At 48.3% G+C, this 16,012-nt stretch overlaps 1 protein-coding gene across 1 annotated transcript; it reads left to right on the top strand.

The window, feature by feature from the left end:
• The first annotated feature begins 2,016 nt into the window (after positions 1 to 2,016).
• Positions 2,017 to 15,493, top strand: LOC128843383 (adrenodoxin-like). The gene is made up of 4 exons (XM_054040190.1): positions 2,017 to 2,261; positions 13,534 to 13,658; positions 14,244 to 14,373; positions 14,703 to 15,493. Exons 1-4 carry the CDS (start codon positions 2,083 to 2,085, stop codon positions 14,818 to 14,820), a joined length of 552 nt encoding a protein of 183 aa, XP_053896165.1. The 5' UTR covers positions 2,017 to 2,082; the 3' UTR covers positions 14,821 to 15,493.
• Positions 15,494 to 16,012: the final 519 nt, after the last annotated feature.

The following is a 16,012-nucleotide window of genomic DNA, read 5'->3' on the forward strand; positions in this document are numbered from 1 at the left end:
GCTATGTGCATTACACAGTGAGGGGAAAGTCGGAGAGTGGGGAAAGGGTTTGGGGGTGGTTGTGACACCAGATGAATCCAACAGAGCACTTGCAGCGGAGGATCCTATGCGACTTGCTTTGCTGCTGCTTGCGTTTCTGTTGTGTTCAAGCTACCTTTGTTGATCATTTGTCAATCAATTACAGAGCACCTTGTTTCTCTCTCTAAATTCCCCCATATATGGGGATGTCTTCTAGAGTGCAATCACAGGGTGTGATTGCAGCTCAAGTAGACATACCTGAGCTGGCTTTAATCTAGCTAGTTTGGGTCCCAAAGGAGAGTCACGTGGCAACTCATGCTTCAGCGCTAGCCCCAGGTGTAGTTAGTTAGCTGTGCTTGTACAGTGTATGCTGAAGTTTATGCTGTCACCGCTTCGCTGCTCCACTACCGGAGCTAGCAAGATTAAAGCTAGCTCGGGTGCATCACCCTGTGATGGCAGAATAGACATACCCATAGAGAATGGTGATGACCCTTCTCTCATTAAAGTCAGTAGGAGTAGGACCAGGATCAAAAGCACTGAATGGGAATCAAATAACCCTGTATGTTTGAGACTCTCACTGATGGGACGGGCATATCACGGGGAGGGTAGATATCTCTAGAGATCATGCGTTCTCTGAGACCTCAGTCGAGGGGACCCTCTTTCTTTCTAACCTCATGTCATTCCCTGAAAGCGTCTCCCCACCTTCAATTTAGTTTTGAGAGCAATACAATACAATGATTTAAATATGTTTTAATTATGGCTGCTTGGAAATTGTCTCAATTCCCCTCCCCCCCCCCCCCCCCCAACAGATTATTGGAGTTTTTGACTGACTAGACTTGTTCATGGAATGTCTGCTTTCCTCCTGTTGATGTTTGTCTGAAAAATGGAAAACCCCAAAACCAAGAAGTTTCTGGTTGAAAATGGTCACTTCTTTGACAGAGAGTCAATTTTTTCCACTGAAAACAAACAAAACAATTTTTGCTTCTAAATTTTCATCCCCCAGCCCCATTTTCTGACCAGATCTAGACTAAATCTCCTAATGTCTCTGCCTTTTGGAATTGATTGGTGGTTTGCTGCTATCCTCTTCTGAAACCTAGGTGGAAGCCCTAGACCTTTTCACTTTAAAAAGTTAACTAATACTGGTAATTAACAATGCCTCTATAGTAATGTAAAGGATATATTATGATATAGATCATTAAAACAAATATTTCTATTAATTATCAAATTATTCAGATATGTTTAGGGATAACTCAGTCTTTTGAAATGATCATCCCAGGACTGGACTTGCCTCTCATCTGTAAGGGCGGGTCCTTTTCGGGTCAGGGGTGAGGAGCATTGTTACAGGGCAGAGGACACTATTGCTGCCATGATAATACTTGTTTTGGGAATAAATTGAGGCTCTAGGGTTACCACCAGTACTAAATTCCCTGTACATTTAAATGACTAGGATAATAATCCATGCTTGCGTAGCATTTTGCAGCTGAGGATTTTCAAACCATTCACTAATTGAGCCTCTCCTCTCCCTTGTGAAGTATGCAAAGCTGCCCATTTTACAGAAAGGAAGCTGTGGCACAGAGGGATGAAGTGACTTGCTCATAGTGATACAGCATCTGAATCAGGAATAGAACCCAGGAGTCCTAGCTCACTAGTCTAAGTGCTCAAGGACACACACTTGCTGAGACAGCGACAGAGCTCAATAATTTCAAGTCCCAGTGCACTGTTTCAACCCACAGGTCAGACATACATATTGTAGCTGGGCATTGTACTGAAGATAGCATCTGAAAATGGCTTTGTTTGATTGCTAGAATGAAACAGGAGTTGGGAAGAATAGTGAAGGGTGATCAGTTGGGGGTTCTAACCTGCTCAGGGGTTGCATGTTACTGCTGCTTACAAAACTCCACCAGTGGGTTGGGCTATAGTCAGGTCCAAGATACACCCTCTTTCCTCCTCCATAGGGAGGCTGTCCTAGATTTCCTCCCCCTCTCAGCTGTACTTATACCTCAGAAGCTAGCCAGCCCTGCGACAAAAAAAGAACAAGGAAACATAAAGCAAGACTCAGCTAGCATGATGGCCCGATGTGCTCCACGGCTTATCCGCCCCTTGCTAAATGGACTTAATTTGGGCAAAGTTAATTCTTTTCAATGCCTCAGAGTAGCTGAGCACAGTCAGGCACCTGCCAGCCTGCAGCCAGAGAGAAGCTTCAGCTCCACACACAGGCTCCATGATGTCCCAAGGGACACAGGGTAAGCAAAAGACTCAACTCTACCTCATTTCTTCCAGGACCTTTCAGGAAAAAACAGTCTGACCCCTCATTCCTCTATCTCGGCCTGCTGAGGTGCAGGGATGGGACAGACAAATTAGTGAGGATGTTTAAAATAAATAGCAGGCAATCCCCTAATTAGGTGAGACTGGCACTGCGAGACCACAGCCCGGTCTGTGGGAGATATGGCTTCACCTGCATCTAGAATGAAAGAGGCAATGCCACCTGAGGGACAACTGGGGTGGATGTTTTGCTGTTCTTGCCCTGTGTACTCTCACTAGCTTATTGTACTTGGTGTCCTAAAGGGAGAGCAGTTGACAGGGGGTTGAATTGGGACAGTAGATAATATTTAGTGGGGGGTAGCCACTGAGGGGCAAGTTTAGCATGTGCTATGCATGCCTCCTGTATTTAGATCTGAGTGAGTTCCAGCAAATGCTGGGGACTAGTATTTCTCTGACTGTGGCAACATTTATGTACCTTGGCTGATTCCTTTCTTTTCTGTCTGAATTTAGTGCTAGTTGGACAGCCCTGGAGAATGAAATCCTTTCTTTATTCATAGCAGCACTGCAAGCTTCCCTCTCCCTCTTCTCCTGCCAAGTGCTTCACTGCTGGAGCAGTGAGAGGGCAGCTGAGTCTCCATAGCCTGGTGATGGTTATTGTTTGTTTGTGTTATAATAGAGACCCTAACTGAGATGAGTGTCCCGTTGTGCTAGGTGCTGTACAAATACAGGGTGAGAGGCCAGGCTGACAATCTAAAGAGGCAAGACAGACACCTGGGGGTGGAGGAAGAGACAGAGGCCCAGAGATAAGCAGTGGCTTTGACAAGGTCACACAGCAGGTCAGTGCAAAAGCCAGGTTCCCGAGCCCAGCTGAACTGTACTGCCCCAGCCAGTCCTCGGCCTCTCTGCGGAGACAGCTGAAAAGGGGGCCAATTAATGCAAACCATGACAGCTTTTTTGTGATGTGGACCCCTGTTTGGTAGAAATTGGTCTGAGACTTGCATCATTTTCCCTATGCCTCCAAACACCCATCAGAGGATAAATACACTCAGTCACTGCCAGTAGGGCTGGATTCCCAGTGTGTGACAAAAGGCTCCAGGGCCCATTTTCCAATACGGTGGCTTTACATACTCTAGTGCCGCAGGATGGTTTATATTTCAGTGCCTAAGGGAAAGGTGAGGTCATGTCATCTGTCCTAAAGATGTCAAATATTTCACCTCAGTAACCTTTTTTTCTCAGAAAGGGCCGGTGGGGTTTAAGGAATTACAGATATCCTCTCAGGGTTTTATTAGTGTAGTGTGATGTGGTTTTTTTGAAGGATGTATTCAGCACATGGCCTGGGGCTGGCCAAGGCTTCTAGCTCCAGCCACGTGAGTGCAGATTCTGACCTTGTCCTTCATTCCCCAGCTGGTAAGGCTGGCAGCCCTGCGCAGGCAGCAGTGCACGCACTTCCTGGGCGGAAGCCAGCACCTCACATTGCACTGCACTGACTGTCACCCTCACAGCTGGGAGCAGAAGGTTCTCAGGAACTCCTCCTTGGGGGCAATACAGCTGACTCCACATTTACTATAAGGGTTGTTACACTATTAACATACAAACAGGAACACACATTTTTTTGTTTTTTTTGTTTTTTTCAAATTCTCCCTGTTTTCTCTTGGATGGATCCCACCATTTATTTACATTTCCCCCTCAGGATCTCCTAATCTTTACGTCCCTCCACCGTTCTTGGGCAAGCATGCTGGAGCCATCTGCCTTCCCAGTGGATGGATCCCAATAAGAGCTTCTATTTAATTGGCCACAGGGGGCACTGTTGAACAACTATGGGTTCCTCACTTTCCACCCAGGGATGCACTGTAGGGCGGAGACCAAGCCGCAAACCCACTTCTCCATCATGGCACTACACAGAACAGTAACCAATGGCGGTTCTTGAGCACGTGAGCTCTTTGTGCAGAAGGACTTTAAGATCCCATCGGGATAGCACATTCTAAAGAGGCTCCTGTTCTTTGATAGGACTGTCTTTTAATGATGAGTCTGCTAGCTAAAGGATGGGGGAGAGTATTCAGGAATAAGGGCTGGGAGAAGACCCAATCCTATCAATCCAGCTCTTCTTAAATTCACAAGTTAAAAATTTCTTCCTTCTCCTTTTGCAGAATCCCAGCCCAGGGCCACACCCCAGAAGCAGTTTGGAGATTGCAGCGGTCAGCAAATCCATCCTTGGATTAGCTATTAAAAATATGTCTTAAATCAGACATAAACTGAGCCCTGTAGCATCTTGCAGGTCAGGTGTAGTGCCTTACAGCTGCTTTCAGCACCTTTAAAAGAAAATCCCCCGGGGATCAGAGTATGCCTCATTGGGCCCAAACAATCAACAGGTCAACCCCCTATAGTCCGATCAAAGCATTTATCTTTGATCCAAAACCAAAGAGCAAATGGGCTTGGATTAGGGAAGGGGTATTTCACTGGCACCAAATCCTTGGGTGGTTTTAAAAGCAGAATGTCAATTAAAAGCATAGAGCCTGGTGCTGCAAGCTACTCATTTAGTGTGGTTTGTTATTGCCCATATTGTCCATGATGTGCAGGCACTTTCCAAATATTTGAGAAGTATGGTCCCTGCTCTAAGGAGCTCACCATCTAACGGCAACTAGTGAGGGAAAGGGGACCCAGGGCCGGTGCAAGGAAGTTTCGCGCCCACCTTGCACCCCCCGCCCCAGCCCTGCGGCAGCTCCCTGCCCTCCCTCCACCCTGAGGTGCCCCCCCCGGCAGCTCCCCCCCCAGCCCGGGGAGCCGTGCGGCAGCTCCCCCCCAACCCTGAGGCACCCCCCCGCAGCAGCTCCCCACCCCCCCGGCCCGGGGATCCGTGCGGCAGCTCTGACCCAGGGGTTCCCCTGGGCTGCTGGCAGTGCGCTGACCCAGGGGAATCCCTGGGCTGCCTGCTCACAGCTCAGACTCCCTCTCCCTCAGCAACCGCTGTTTTTTTTTGTTTGTTTGTTTGTTTTTTAAATTGGGGGCGCCGCTTTTTGGTGTCCCCAAATCTTGGCGCCCCAAGCAACCGCCTAGTTGGCCTCAATGGTAGCACCGGCCCTGAGGGGACCAACAACAGGCAATTTAGGTACAAGGCAACGCGGCTTACTGTAAGGAGCACAGCAGTAGTGGCGTTTTAAGGACGTAAGCGTGGGCAGGGTAGGAGCTTTGCAGATTTGCTCAAGGAGGTCGTGCCATATGTAAGGGGCAGCACAGGAATAGCTATGGAGGAGGTTGTGAGAGAAGCTGACCAATGGGAGAACAAGGCTGGGGAATATTGGCAAAGCAGGGTGGTTGTGGAGGCAGGCTTGACAAGGGAGGCTACTGAGGTAAATGGTGCTGTTCTGTGAGAGTAAGGGATGCAGAATCAAACACAGTTTCTGGGTGGGTCTGAGTTTTACCTCAAGTCTCTCACCAGTTCTGATGGTATCTTCTCTAGGTAGTCCTGAAGGAGCTCCATTTGTGTTAAGGGTAATATGGAAGGAAAACCCATTTCTCTGGGGAAAAGAAAAGGAACTTGTAGCTCTTCCAAACAAATGTGATCCGAGTCAGGCTTTAATCTGCTAGCAAAGATTAAGACCCATCTAGAAAAAGAGCCCAGCCAGCAAAATGGAAAACACAATAGGCCACTTTGTTATCTGACCTTAGGGAAAGGAGTTGTAGTGATAAGCCTGTTAAATGGGACTTATGAACAGCCACTATCAACTGTTTTCCTTTTTAATTAGTTTGTTGCTTACTAAATTCTTTCCAGCAGTACTTTTTGGCACCATGCTTTTTCATATGGCCTTATAAAATATCTTTGAAAAAATAAACATTTAAAGGGCCACTCCTCTACTAGTTTTCTGTACCAAATAGAACCTGAGGAGACTAGTGACTGTGTGTGCTTCAGTTTTTGAGATGCCCAAACTGAAACATCTTGCAGAAATCTTCAGAAAATGCTGAGCACCTGTCTCTGAAAATTAGACACATTTAATGTGTCTCAAATTGGACACCCAAAATCCCTACTCTCTTGAAAATCTTGGTCCAAGATTTTGTTAAGGAATAACAAGAGTTTTGCAAAATGTAATATAAATAGGAATTCTGTCATGATGTAAAAATGGCAATCAACCAGAGGTTTGAATCTTATGTTGTTTAAATATTCCCCCGCAGGGTTGGAATAATAGTCTGTGAAGACAGGAGAGTGAAACTGACTAGTCTAGTAAGGCAGGAGATCTGTGCCACAGAGTTGAATGGTTGCTTACATCCATGCACCCATCCACCATATGCATAATAAGGACAGCATATTGTAACCATAAGGAGGCAAGCTGTGGAGTCCTGTTTGACAAGCCAGAGAAAATCTTCCAAGTCATTTCAGTCCTCTAGACAGTGAGATTTACACTGCAGGATGTGTGAGATTATCAAAGTAAACAGCCTAAATTATTCATTCAGTTTTACTAATCTAAGGCAGTGATGGTAAGGTGTAATGATTTAAAAAAATAAAAGATTGATAAATACCTAACAATGGCGGTTGTTGATCTAAAAGTGCCTTAAAAGGCGGGTTATCATCATTGCCATTATACAGAGAGGTAAACTGAGGCACGGCAGGGCTGTGTAACTTTCCTGAACTCATACAAGGAGTCAGTGGCAACAGAACGCGGGGTGCCTTATTCTCAGTCCAGTGCTCTGTCTGCTGCACCATGCTATCACTCAGCTGCCACAGCACCCACTTAATCAAGAATATGACTTGGGGCATGATCCCACATGAATTTCTTATGCTGAATTCCCTTTGAAGTCAATGGAAGTTCCATGCCTGGGTGGTTGTAGCACTAGTGTCTTAGTGATGGCTGACGCTCTAAAGGCTTGGTTCAGAAAGTAGGTGAAGGTTGGAGTTTGCTTTTCTTTCTTCCAAAGCATTTTGCCCATCTCTAAGTGCAATCCCGCCACTTTGCCTTTCTCTATTTTGAAGGAGTCAATCCTTTTACTCAGTTTCTAGGACAAATGGGAAAGATTCCGGGAGACACTGACTTCAGACATCTGAAAAGTTCCACAGACTGTTAAATGGCCTTGCTTTGTTGACCGAGAGAGAGATTCAGTCAATCTCAGTGGGGGGCGGGCGGCTGAAATGGCTCTGAAGATTTTCTCTGCCTAGTGAAACGGGACTGCGCTGCTTGCCTCTGGCTGCAACAGGCCATTTTTGTTACTCATGTCACATGAGTGTGTATAAGAAACCATTCCTACTGTGGAACAGGTCTCCCGCCTGACTTCTCTCACTGTTTTCATCTCCAGGGGGTCCTGCCCTGAAAAATGTTCGAGGTATTGCTTTGTGATTGAAACTCCCTGAAAAGCAATAGGCAGACCTCCTAACTTTACGGTACATGATTCTCTGAATTATACCTTGCCTATCTGAATTATGTAGCAATGGGAAAACACATAGGGGGTCCTGAAAATGACAAGGAAATAAGACAACCCTTCTGCTCCCTTCTCCTGCCAATTTAGATTAAATCTAGGCAGAGGCTTTTTCAAGAGATAATCATCCGTGTTTCAAATTTTCTACCACTGGAGGCCACTGATGGAATCCATTTTACTAGGATTCAAGAGAGCAATTCATTATTTAGAGAGATACTGTAACAAGGGCATAATCGTAACGATTAATGCTCGTGATCAACTATTATCTAAGAGTATAGATGGTGCTAGACACAATCATGGTGATTCTGCATCACTGGTGCAGAGTTAATCTGATCAGTAAGCTTGGTAGAGGGAAGGAATTTCTACTCCCTTTCCCACAGTGGAGTTTTCACAGGTAAATTTTTTCACCTGCTTCTGAAGGATTGATCAGGGACCATTCATTACAATGAGGTAGGTATATGCTACAAATTCTATCTAATGCATTTGGGAATGATAGAGGGGAATGAAAACAGTTTGAACTAGGTCCACAGGCGCCGACTTTCCAAAGCGCCGGGGGGTGCTCTGCCCCCACTCTACCACTTCCCCAAGGCCCCACCCTTGCCCCACCTCTTCCCGCCCCACCCCACTTCTTTCCACCCAGTTCCATCCCCTCCCCTGAGCGTGCCGCGTCCTCGCTCCTTCCCCTTCCCTCCAAGCCTCCTGCATGCTGCAAAACAGTTGCTTACGACCGGGGTGGGGGGGGTGAGGAGGAGCTGATATAGGGTGGCTGCCGGTGTGTGCTCAGCACCCACCATTTTTTCCCTGTGGGTGCTCCAGCCCTGGAGCACCCACGGAGTCGGCACCTATGCCTAGGTCCTTCTCATCTGTTTCTGCACTCACTGATAGAAAGAGATCAATGGAGGACTCCCTATGCTAGGGTTACCATATTTTGAGTGTCCAAAAAGAGGACACTCCACGGGGCCCCGCCCCCAGCCACACCCACACCCCGCCCCAACTCCACCCCTTCCCCAAAGTCCCTGCCCCAACTCCGCCCCCTCCCCTGCTTCCCGCGAACATTTGATTTGGGGGTAAGGGGGGGGTGAGAGGAGGAGGTGCGGCCCAGTCTGGCCCCCCCGGTGTCTCCAGCCTGGGTCGGCTCGGGCCCTGGGGTGCCGGGTCCTGGCCCAGCACCGCCGGCCTGCCCCTGGCTCAGCACCGCAGGCCTGCCCCTGGCCCAGCACCGTCGGCCCGGCCCCCAGCCTGGCCCTGGCCCCCAGCCCAGCACCGCTGGCCCCACATGTCCCGATTTTCCCGGACATGTCCGGCTTTTTGGGATTTCCCCCCGGACGGGATTTGAAGCCCAAAAAGCCGGACATGTCCGGGAAAATCCGGACGTATGGTAACCCTACCCTATGCCAGAAATAATTGATTTCTGCCTGCTGCACAGCACAGCTAGGAATGAACACATTGCCTAAGCACTCCCAGCTGTTGCTTCAACTGTCTCCGGGATATCCCTAATAAACAAGTTTGCCCTCTGCTTACTTCTCAGGCTTTCCAAGAGCATGCCTGAGGCAACTGAGCGTAAATACAATGTAGCACATCCTTCTGGGCAGCTACACTGGAAACTTCAGAGCGTTTGGTATACACTTAGGTCATTTGATTTTGTGTACTTGCACTCTATGAGCATGTTGCTAAGAAATCGGTAGACTGTGTTATAATTTCCCAGCACATTTGAGTGTCACTGCATGTTTCTTTGTCCCTTGGGCTTCCAGGAATGTGGCCTTGCTGAGTTTTGCTCACTTTAAGTCTTACTCTGACTGTGCGAAACTGGGTGCTGTTTCATTCAGCCTTGTATAAGGGGCAAACCAGAGGATTGCAGGCTTGGCCAATTCTCTCTACTAAACAAACACATCATTCTCAAGGCTGCAAAACCTTCTTCTGATGCCAGCAACGACAAAAGCAAGGCCACCTAGCTGCAGCAATACTTCTGTTGCTCAGGAATGTATCAGAAGCTGCTAGATGGGTGACATCCCTTTCTAGAGGGCTGAGAGAGCAATCTGCAAAGTCAACCTGGGAGAGTGGGGTGCAGGGAGACCGAGCTGCTGTGAAGTTCTATTGACTTTGGAGACAATTCTTGCCTTGTGAATTCACAGGAGTATGGGCAGGTCACCATTCAGAGGTGCTATGCAGAATGATACCATTGTATTCAGTGTGCCACTCTGTCAGTCCATCAAGTTCTAAACGCTCAGCGAGCTGGTGTTGTGATATACTTCTAGGCCACCAGTGCACCTCTTGACTAGGCCAATATTCTTTACAATTTGGTTGTTCAGTGGCTGATGGGAAATGAGTTGGGGGAGCGTCTCAGTCTAGCTCCTATGGGACAGATGTCCTCACATGGGTGACATGAATTGGCCAACTTCTTGTCAAAGTCGGCATAGAGGGCAAAAGCTTAGAAAAGAGATGACTGGGGGGGGATATAATAGAGGTCTATAAAATCATGAATGGTATAGAAAAAATGAATACGGAAGTGTTATTTATCCTTTCACATAACATATAACCAGGGGTCACCCAATGAAATTAATAGGTAGCAGGTTTAAAACAAACATAAGGAACATAACACACAGTCAACCTGTGGAATTTGTTGCCAGGGGATGTTGTGAAGGCCAAAAGTGTAATTGAGTTCAAAAAGAATTAGATAAGTTCATGGAGGGTAGGTCCATCAATAGCTATTAGCCAAGATGGTCAGGGACACAACCCCATGCTCTGGGTGTCCCTAAACCTCTTATTGCCTGAAGCTGGGACTGGATGATGGGGATATGGATCTCACTAATTACCCTGTTCTGTTCATTCCCTCTGAAGCATCTGGCAGTGGGCACTGTTAAAAGTTAGGATACTGGGCTATATGGACCATGGGTCTGACCCAGAATGTCCATCCTTATGTTGTTAAGGACTCAGTGAGATACAGAGGCTGATCTTTTCCTCTCCTCCCTAGAGATGGTTCTTCTAGGTCAGTGTTGGCAGGCCTGTTCCGTAGGTCTCTAGGGCTGTCAATTTAAACTGAAAATTCCCTTCAGCAAGAATGATTTCACCTCATCTGAGATTTCCACTTCTCTCGCTCTTGGATGTTGTTTTCAGAGCCCCTCACCTGTCATTTTAGCGCTGTCAGTCCTGATTTTGTAACCTTGGGGTGTGAGTTTTCTGGCACTTTACTGTAGTGATGGTTGAACCTCAAAGCATTCAGCAGATGCTGAACTTCACCATCTGTAATTTGGATGTAATTGATCTGCCAAACTGGGCCAGAACAGGTTGTTTCATGAGATTTCCAGAACCAGCATGCAGACAGCTCCTCTTGGGGTATCTTGACAACTTCGCTTCCAGGAGGAACCCAGAGCAGCACAGGCAGCTGTGAAAATCAGCAATGATGCAATTGTTAGCTATGTTCTGTTTAAGTCTGGGGCAAAAAAGTCTTTTATCTGAATTGTTTGGCTACCCCTTAGGTATTGTGGAGGTAGCACTGTGTAGGAAGCACAGTTGGGTTACCAAAATCCTGCCTCTGTCCTTGCATAGGAGATGTGTAACAGCAGGACCGGTGCAAGGATGTTTCTTGCCCTAGGTGAAACTTCCACCTTGCGCCCTCCCACATCACGGAGCCCTGCGGCAGCTCCCCGCCCCCCCTGCGGCAGCTCCCCACCCTCCCCTCCACCCTCAGGCCCCCCCCCCCCGTGGTAGCTTTCCCCCCCGCCCGGGGAGCCGTGCGGCAGCTCCCCACCCCAGCTCACCTCTGCTCCGCCCGCTCCCCGAGCCCTGCGGCGGCTCCCCGGCACCCCTCAGTGACAGCTCCCCCCTCCGCTCTGAGGTGCCCTGTGGCAGCTCTCCCCCCCCCCCAGCCTGGGGAGCCGTGCGGCAGCTCCCTGCCCCAGCTCACCTCTGCTCTGCCTGCTCCCCCGACCACACCGTTGCTGCTACACTTCTCCCGCCTCCCAGGCTTGCAGCGCCAATCAGCTGTTTGGCGCCGCAAGACTGGGAGGGAGAGAAGCAGAGCATGGCGGCGTGCTCAGGGGAGGAGGCGGAGCAGAGGTGAGCTGGGATGGGGAGTTCCCCTGCGTGCCGCCCCCCCATCCTACTTGCTGCAGGCGGCCCTCCCTGCGCCCCCCTGCCCCAGCTCCCTCCGCCTAAATGCCGACGATGACTGGGGTGGCTGAAGATCCGGTCGCCAGTGAAGAAAATGCTGCCCCCAAATGCTAGCGCCCTAGGCGACCGCCTACGTCGCCCAATAGGTTGCACTGGCCCTGTATAACAGAAATACACTAGCCACAGAAATGCTAATTGGACCCATATGACTTTTAGGAGCTCCATATGATGAAGCTTGTGTGCTTGCAGTTTATAGATCACAAAGACTGAATGTTTCCTGCCATGGCATACCCTGGGGAACCCAAGTAGAGTCACAAGTGTATGTTTTACAGCAAGCTCAGGGCCAGATGTGTTTAACTGATAGCCCTCTGTTGTGATTCCCTTGTCTATACTACATTCTCCATATTGCCCAATCTCTTTTCTCCAGCCGACAGGAATCCGATTAGGTTGCATTCATGCAAAGAAAGGCATAGGGGATGGGTGATTTAATATCCAGAGAAAATCCCTCTCCATCTTTTGAGCAGCACTTCAGAATAACCTAAGTAGAGGCAGAAAGAACCCATCTCAGGTTTTACAGTGATTGCTGGGTCTGATCTATTGTTATTGCTATAATGCAATAGTTCGTTATTACAGGCAACGTATCTAGGTTTATTTGTTGTAGGCATCCCTGCAGAAACCGGTTGTGAGTTTTATGCAGACTTCCAGCCAGAATGGGCATATTCAGCAAAATCCCTGGACCTTCACCTTCATATAGAGCAGGCCTGCACAACTCGTAAATATGGCGAGGGCCATATTACTCCAAAGAAAACAGCTGAGGGCCGAAACCCCCCGCCCCCGCTGAAACCCCCCCCAGCACCGCACAGCCCCCCGAAACTCAACACTCCCCGCCCCACAGAAACAACCCCCCCAGCGCCACTGAAACATTCCCCCCAGCGCTGCCCGCCCCACAGAAACAAACCCTCCTTCCCCTGTGGGCCACACACTGAGCCCACCTACTCACCCCCCGCGGGCCGCACAAAGAGCCCACACGGGCCGCATGTTGTGCAGGCCTGATACAGAGTTTTTTAGGGCCAAATCTAGCCCTAGTGAAAACGGGTGTGACTTCCATTCATACACTGAAAGCTGTATCCCTCTTATGATGAGGATGAATGTAGCTCTTAGTGTATGATCAAGGCTCCCAGGGACTCTTTCAGGGGCTGAACTAACAAAGAGTAGAAATGGAGCATTTTGCAAATAATCCTCCTGGGGGGGGGGGGGGAAGAGCAAGCCCCTGTTTGCACAATTTAAATCTGATCTTGAGCAGCTTTCCTGTGCAGTCTCCTCACTTCACTCCATACAGGATTAGCCCAGAGAGCCCCCCCCTCTCCCAGCAATAGCAAATGTCTTTGGGTTTAAATCAGTCTCCCACCGCTTGCCCATACCCAGGCTGCAGGTGCAGCACAGGTTCGCTCGTTCGCCCTTAACCAAATTTCTATTCTTAGAAACATTTGCCAAAGGGGTAAAGTTTGAGTCCGTTCAGATTTGAATGGCTCTAGCTGGCCCTTCCCTGTGCAGTGAATGGCAAGGACTGACACCTGAAGATACAGTGTAGGGACTTTCATGCATTGTAGCCCTTCAAGAAGCTGGGTGCTTATGTAAATTCCTCATGTGATCACTGCTTTGTTCTCCTGCTCAACTGGCAGTTGTTTCATAGGTGGCAGTGGCCCAGCTTGCACTGACCTCCTGTAACTTGTTTGACAGCTCTGCGGACAGAGTGACGGTGCATTTTATAAACCGGGATGGAGAGAGACTCACGGCCACAGCCAAAGAAGGGCAGAGTTTGCTGGAAGTGGTGGTTAATCAAAACCTGGGCATCGACGGCTTTGGTAGGTGCAATAATAAAGCCCACCAGGGCAAACACAAATGTGAAATAAGCAATGTGGGGAATTGCGAGACTGCAGACGCGCTTGCAATGGTCTGGCAATGTCACTCGCTGTTCTGGTTATCATCAGTTCTGCAATTGGGTCAAACTCGGATCGCTTTGAACTGAGGGCCAGCTTCTCCCTCTGCCACACAGTCCTTAATGAGTATGTATGTGTCCGGGGAGCAGGGGTTTCACATCCCTGTCTCATTTAAAGGGCCAGAATGTCAATATCTGTGCGCCCTGTCCTAGCTGGCACCCCATGGACTGTATTAATGTAGTTATTTATTTATCTGGATGTATCAAATATGTTCATATTTCAACTATGTATTAATTTGGCTTTGGGATCCTTCTGGATAAGAGGCACAGGGCTGTCAGTAAATGTGTTAGTAGCAAGAATGGCTCCTTGATTTCCCTCTGGAACCTCTCCTGACGCACTTTCGGCCTGGGTATAGGCAGTGCCGCCTCTTCTCACAGTTCCTCAAGAGTGTCTCCCCTATCTCCTTGCTGTTTTCTGATGCACTGTGCTGACCCCTCCCACTTCCCACAGGTGCCTGTGAAGGGACATTGGCCTGCTCCACGTGTCACCTCATCTTTGAGGAGGACGTCTTTCAAAAGTTGGATGCCATTACAGACGAGGAGCTGGACATGCTGGATTTGGCCTATGGACTCACTGATACGTAAGCATTTCTGCCTGTTGGAGTTGGCACACAGAAATCCACCACTTTCTGGACTGGGAACGTTCTGTCTTGCTCCTCGTAGTCCAGTCTCTGTGTTTATAAGGCACCAGTTACTGAGAGGGTGTGATTTATTTTCTATTATGAACATGTCTTAAGAATCTCCTTCCTCTGGGGGGGTGGGGACTGCTAGCTCCATCCTGTGATAGCTGGGCTGTTGTATGACTCTGGGGACAAACAGAATGGTGTGGGCATTGGTGGTGGGAGCAGCTAGTGGGTTCTTTCCTTTGCCATAAAAATGTATGAGGCTCATTCTGTTGTCTGCTTTTCAGATCACGCCTAGGCTGCCAGGTGTGTGTGAAGAAGGCGATGGATGGTCTGACTGTCCAGGTCCCAATGGAGGTTGCTGACATGAGGAGAGAGCTGGAAGTGGGAAAGCAAAGCAAATAGTGTACAAATAATAATATTAGTAACCGGCATTGGCACCTGCACAAAACCTTCCCTTTAATTTAGGAGTGGTTTTTTAAGTATGTTATATTTTGTTGTCTTCATTGAGCCTTGTGACCAGTTTGCATTAGGTCACATAGGCCCCGATTCAGGATCCATCCCTATTCAGCAAAACTCTTCCTTACACGTGCTAAACTTGAAGGACTTAAGCACATGCTTAGAGTTAAGAACCTGCTTAAGTCCGCTGATGTTCAACAAAACACCTCAGTGTTTTGCTTAAATGCTCTGCTGAATTGGGGCCATAGCAAACACAGGTGATTCTCTCCCTTCTTTGAAGTTAAGGCCATGCCATTCACAGTAACTGTTGGGAATTTTGCTGGATCTGGCTACTTAACTGTAGAGAGACTTCCCATTCTGACATAGTTGGGGGGACGCTAGTGCCATAAAATCATAACTGCATGCATCAGCTTGATTAAGTAGGCTAAGTTAGTTTGATAAATAGCAATGGATTGATAACCTTCAGGATTCTGCTATTTTATACAGAAATGGAATTATTTTCCCATAAATATGAACTTTTTGTGCCAATGTGCACTACCTGCTAATTTCTCCAAATATTTGCTCCTTTCCCCACTGTTGTATCACATTCCAGCTCAAAAATAAAAGGCTAATCACTGGGTTTCTAGACCAATTAAATTTGTTTTCCTGATGTGGTTGATAGTACAATGAATGAAATGGAGATTTGGGGCATGAACATGCAGCTGCTGTTTTAAAAGATGTATTTTACCTCCTGGATTCTTTCTTGCTGGGCTGTCTAAGCTGCAGTCAGAGGTGTGACTGCAGCCTGTGTAGTCATACCCAGATCGCTTTGATCTGTCTCAAATAACAATAGCAGTGAAGCCACGGCAGCATAGGCTGTATAACCCTGCCTGCCCACTTCACCCTCCCTTAGGCTGGGTCTACACTACCTGCCTGAATCGGCGGGTAGAAATCAATCTCTCGGGGAACCAATTATCGCGTCTCGTCGGGACGCGAGAATCGATCCCCGAATCGACGCTTTTACTCCACCAGCGGAGGTGGGAGTAAGCGCCGTCGACGGGGAGCCGCGGATGTCGATTTTGCCGCCGTCTTCACAGCGGGGTAAGTTGGCTCCGATAGGTCGAATTCAGCTACGCGAGTAGCTGAATTTGTGTATCTT

This window comes from Malaclemys terrapin, chromosome 9 (assembly GCF_027887155.1).
Source record: "Malaclemys terrapin pileata isolate rMalTer1 chromosome 9, rMalTer1.hap1, whole genome shotgun sequence".
NCBI classification, from domain to species: domain Eukaryota; kingdom Metazoa; phylum Chordata; order Testudines; family Emydidae; genus Malaclemys; species Malaclemys terrapin.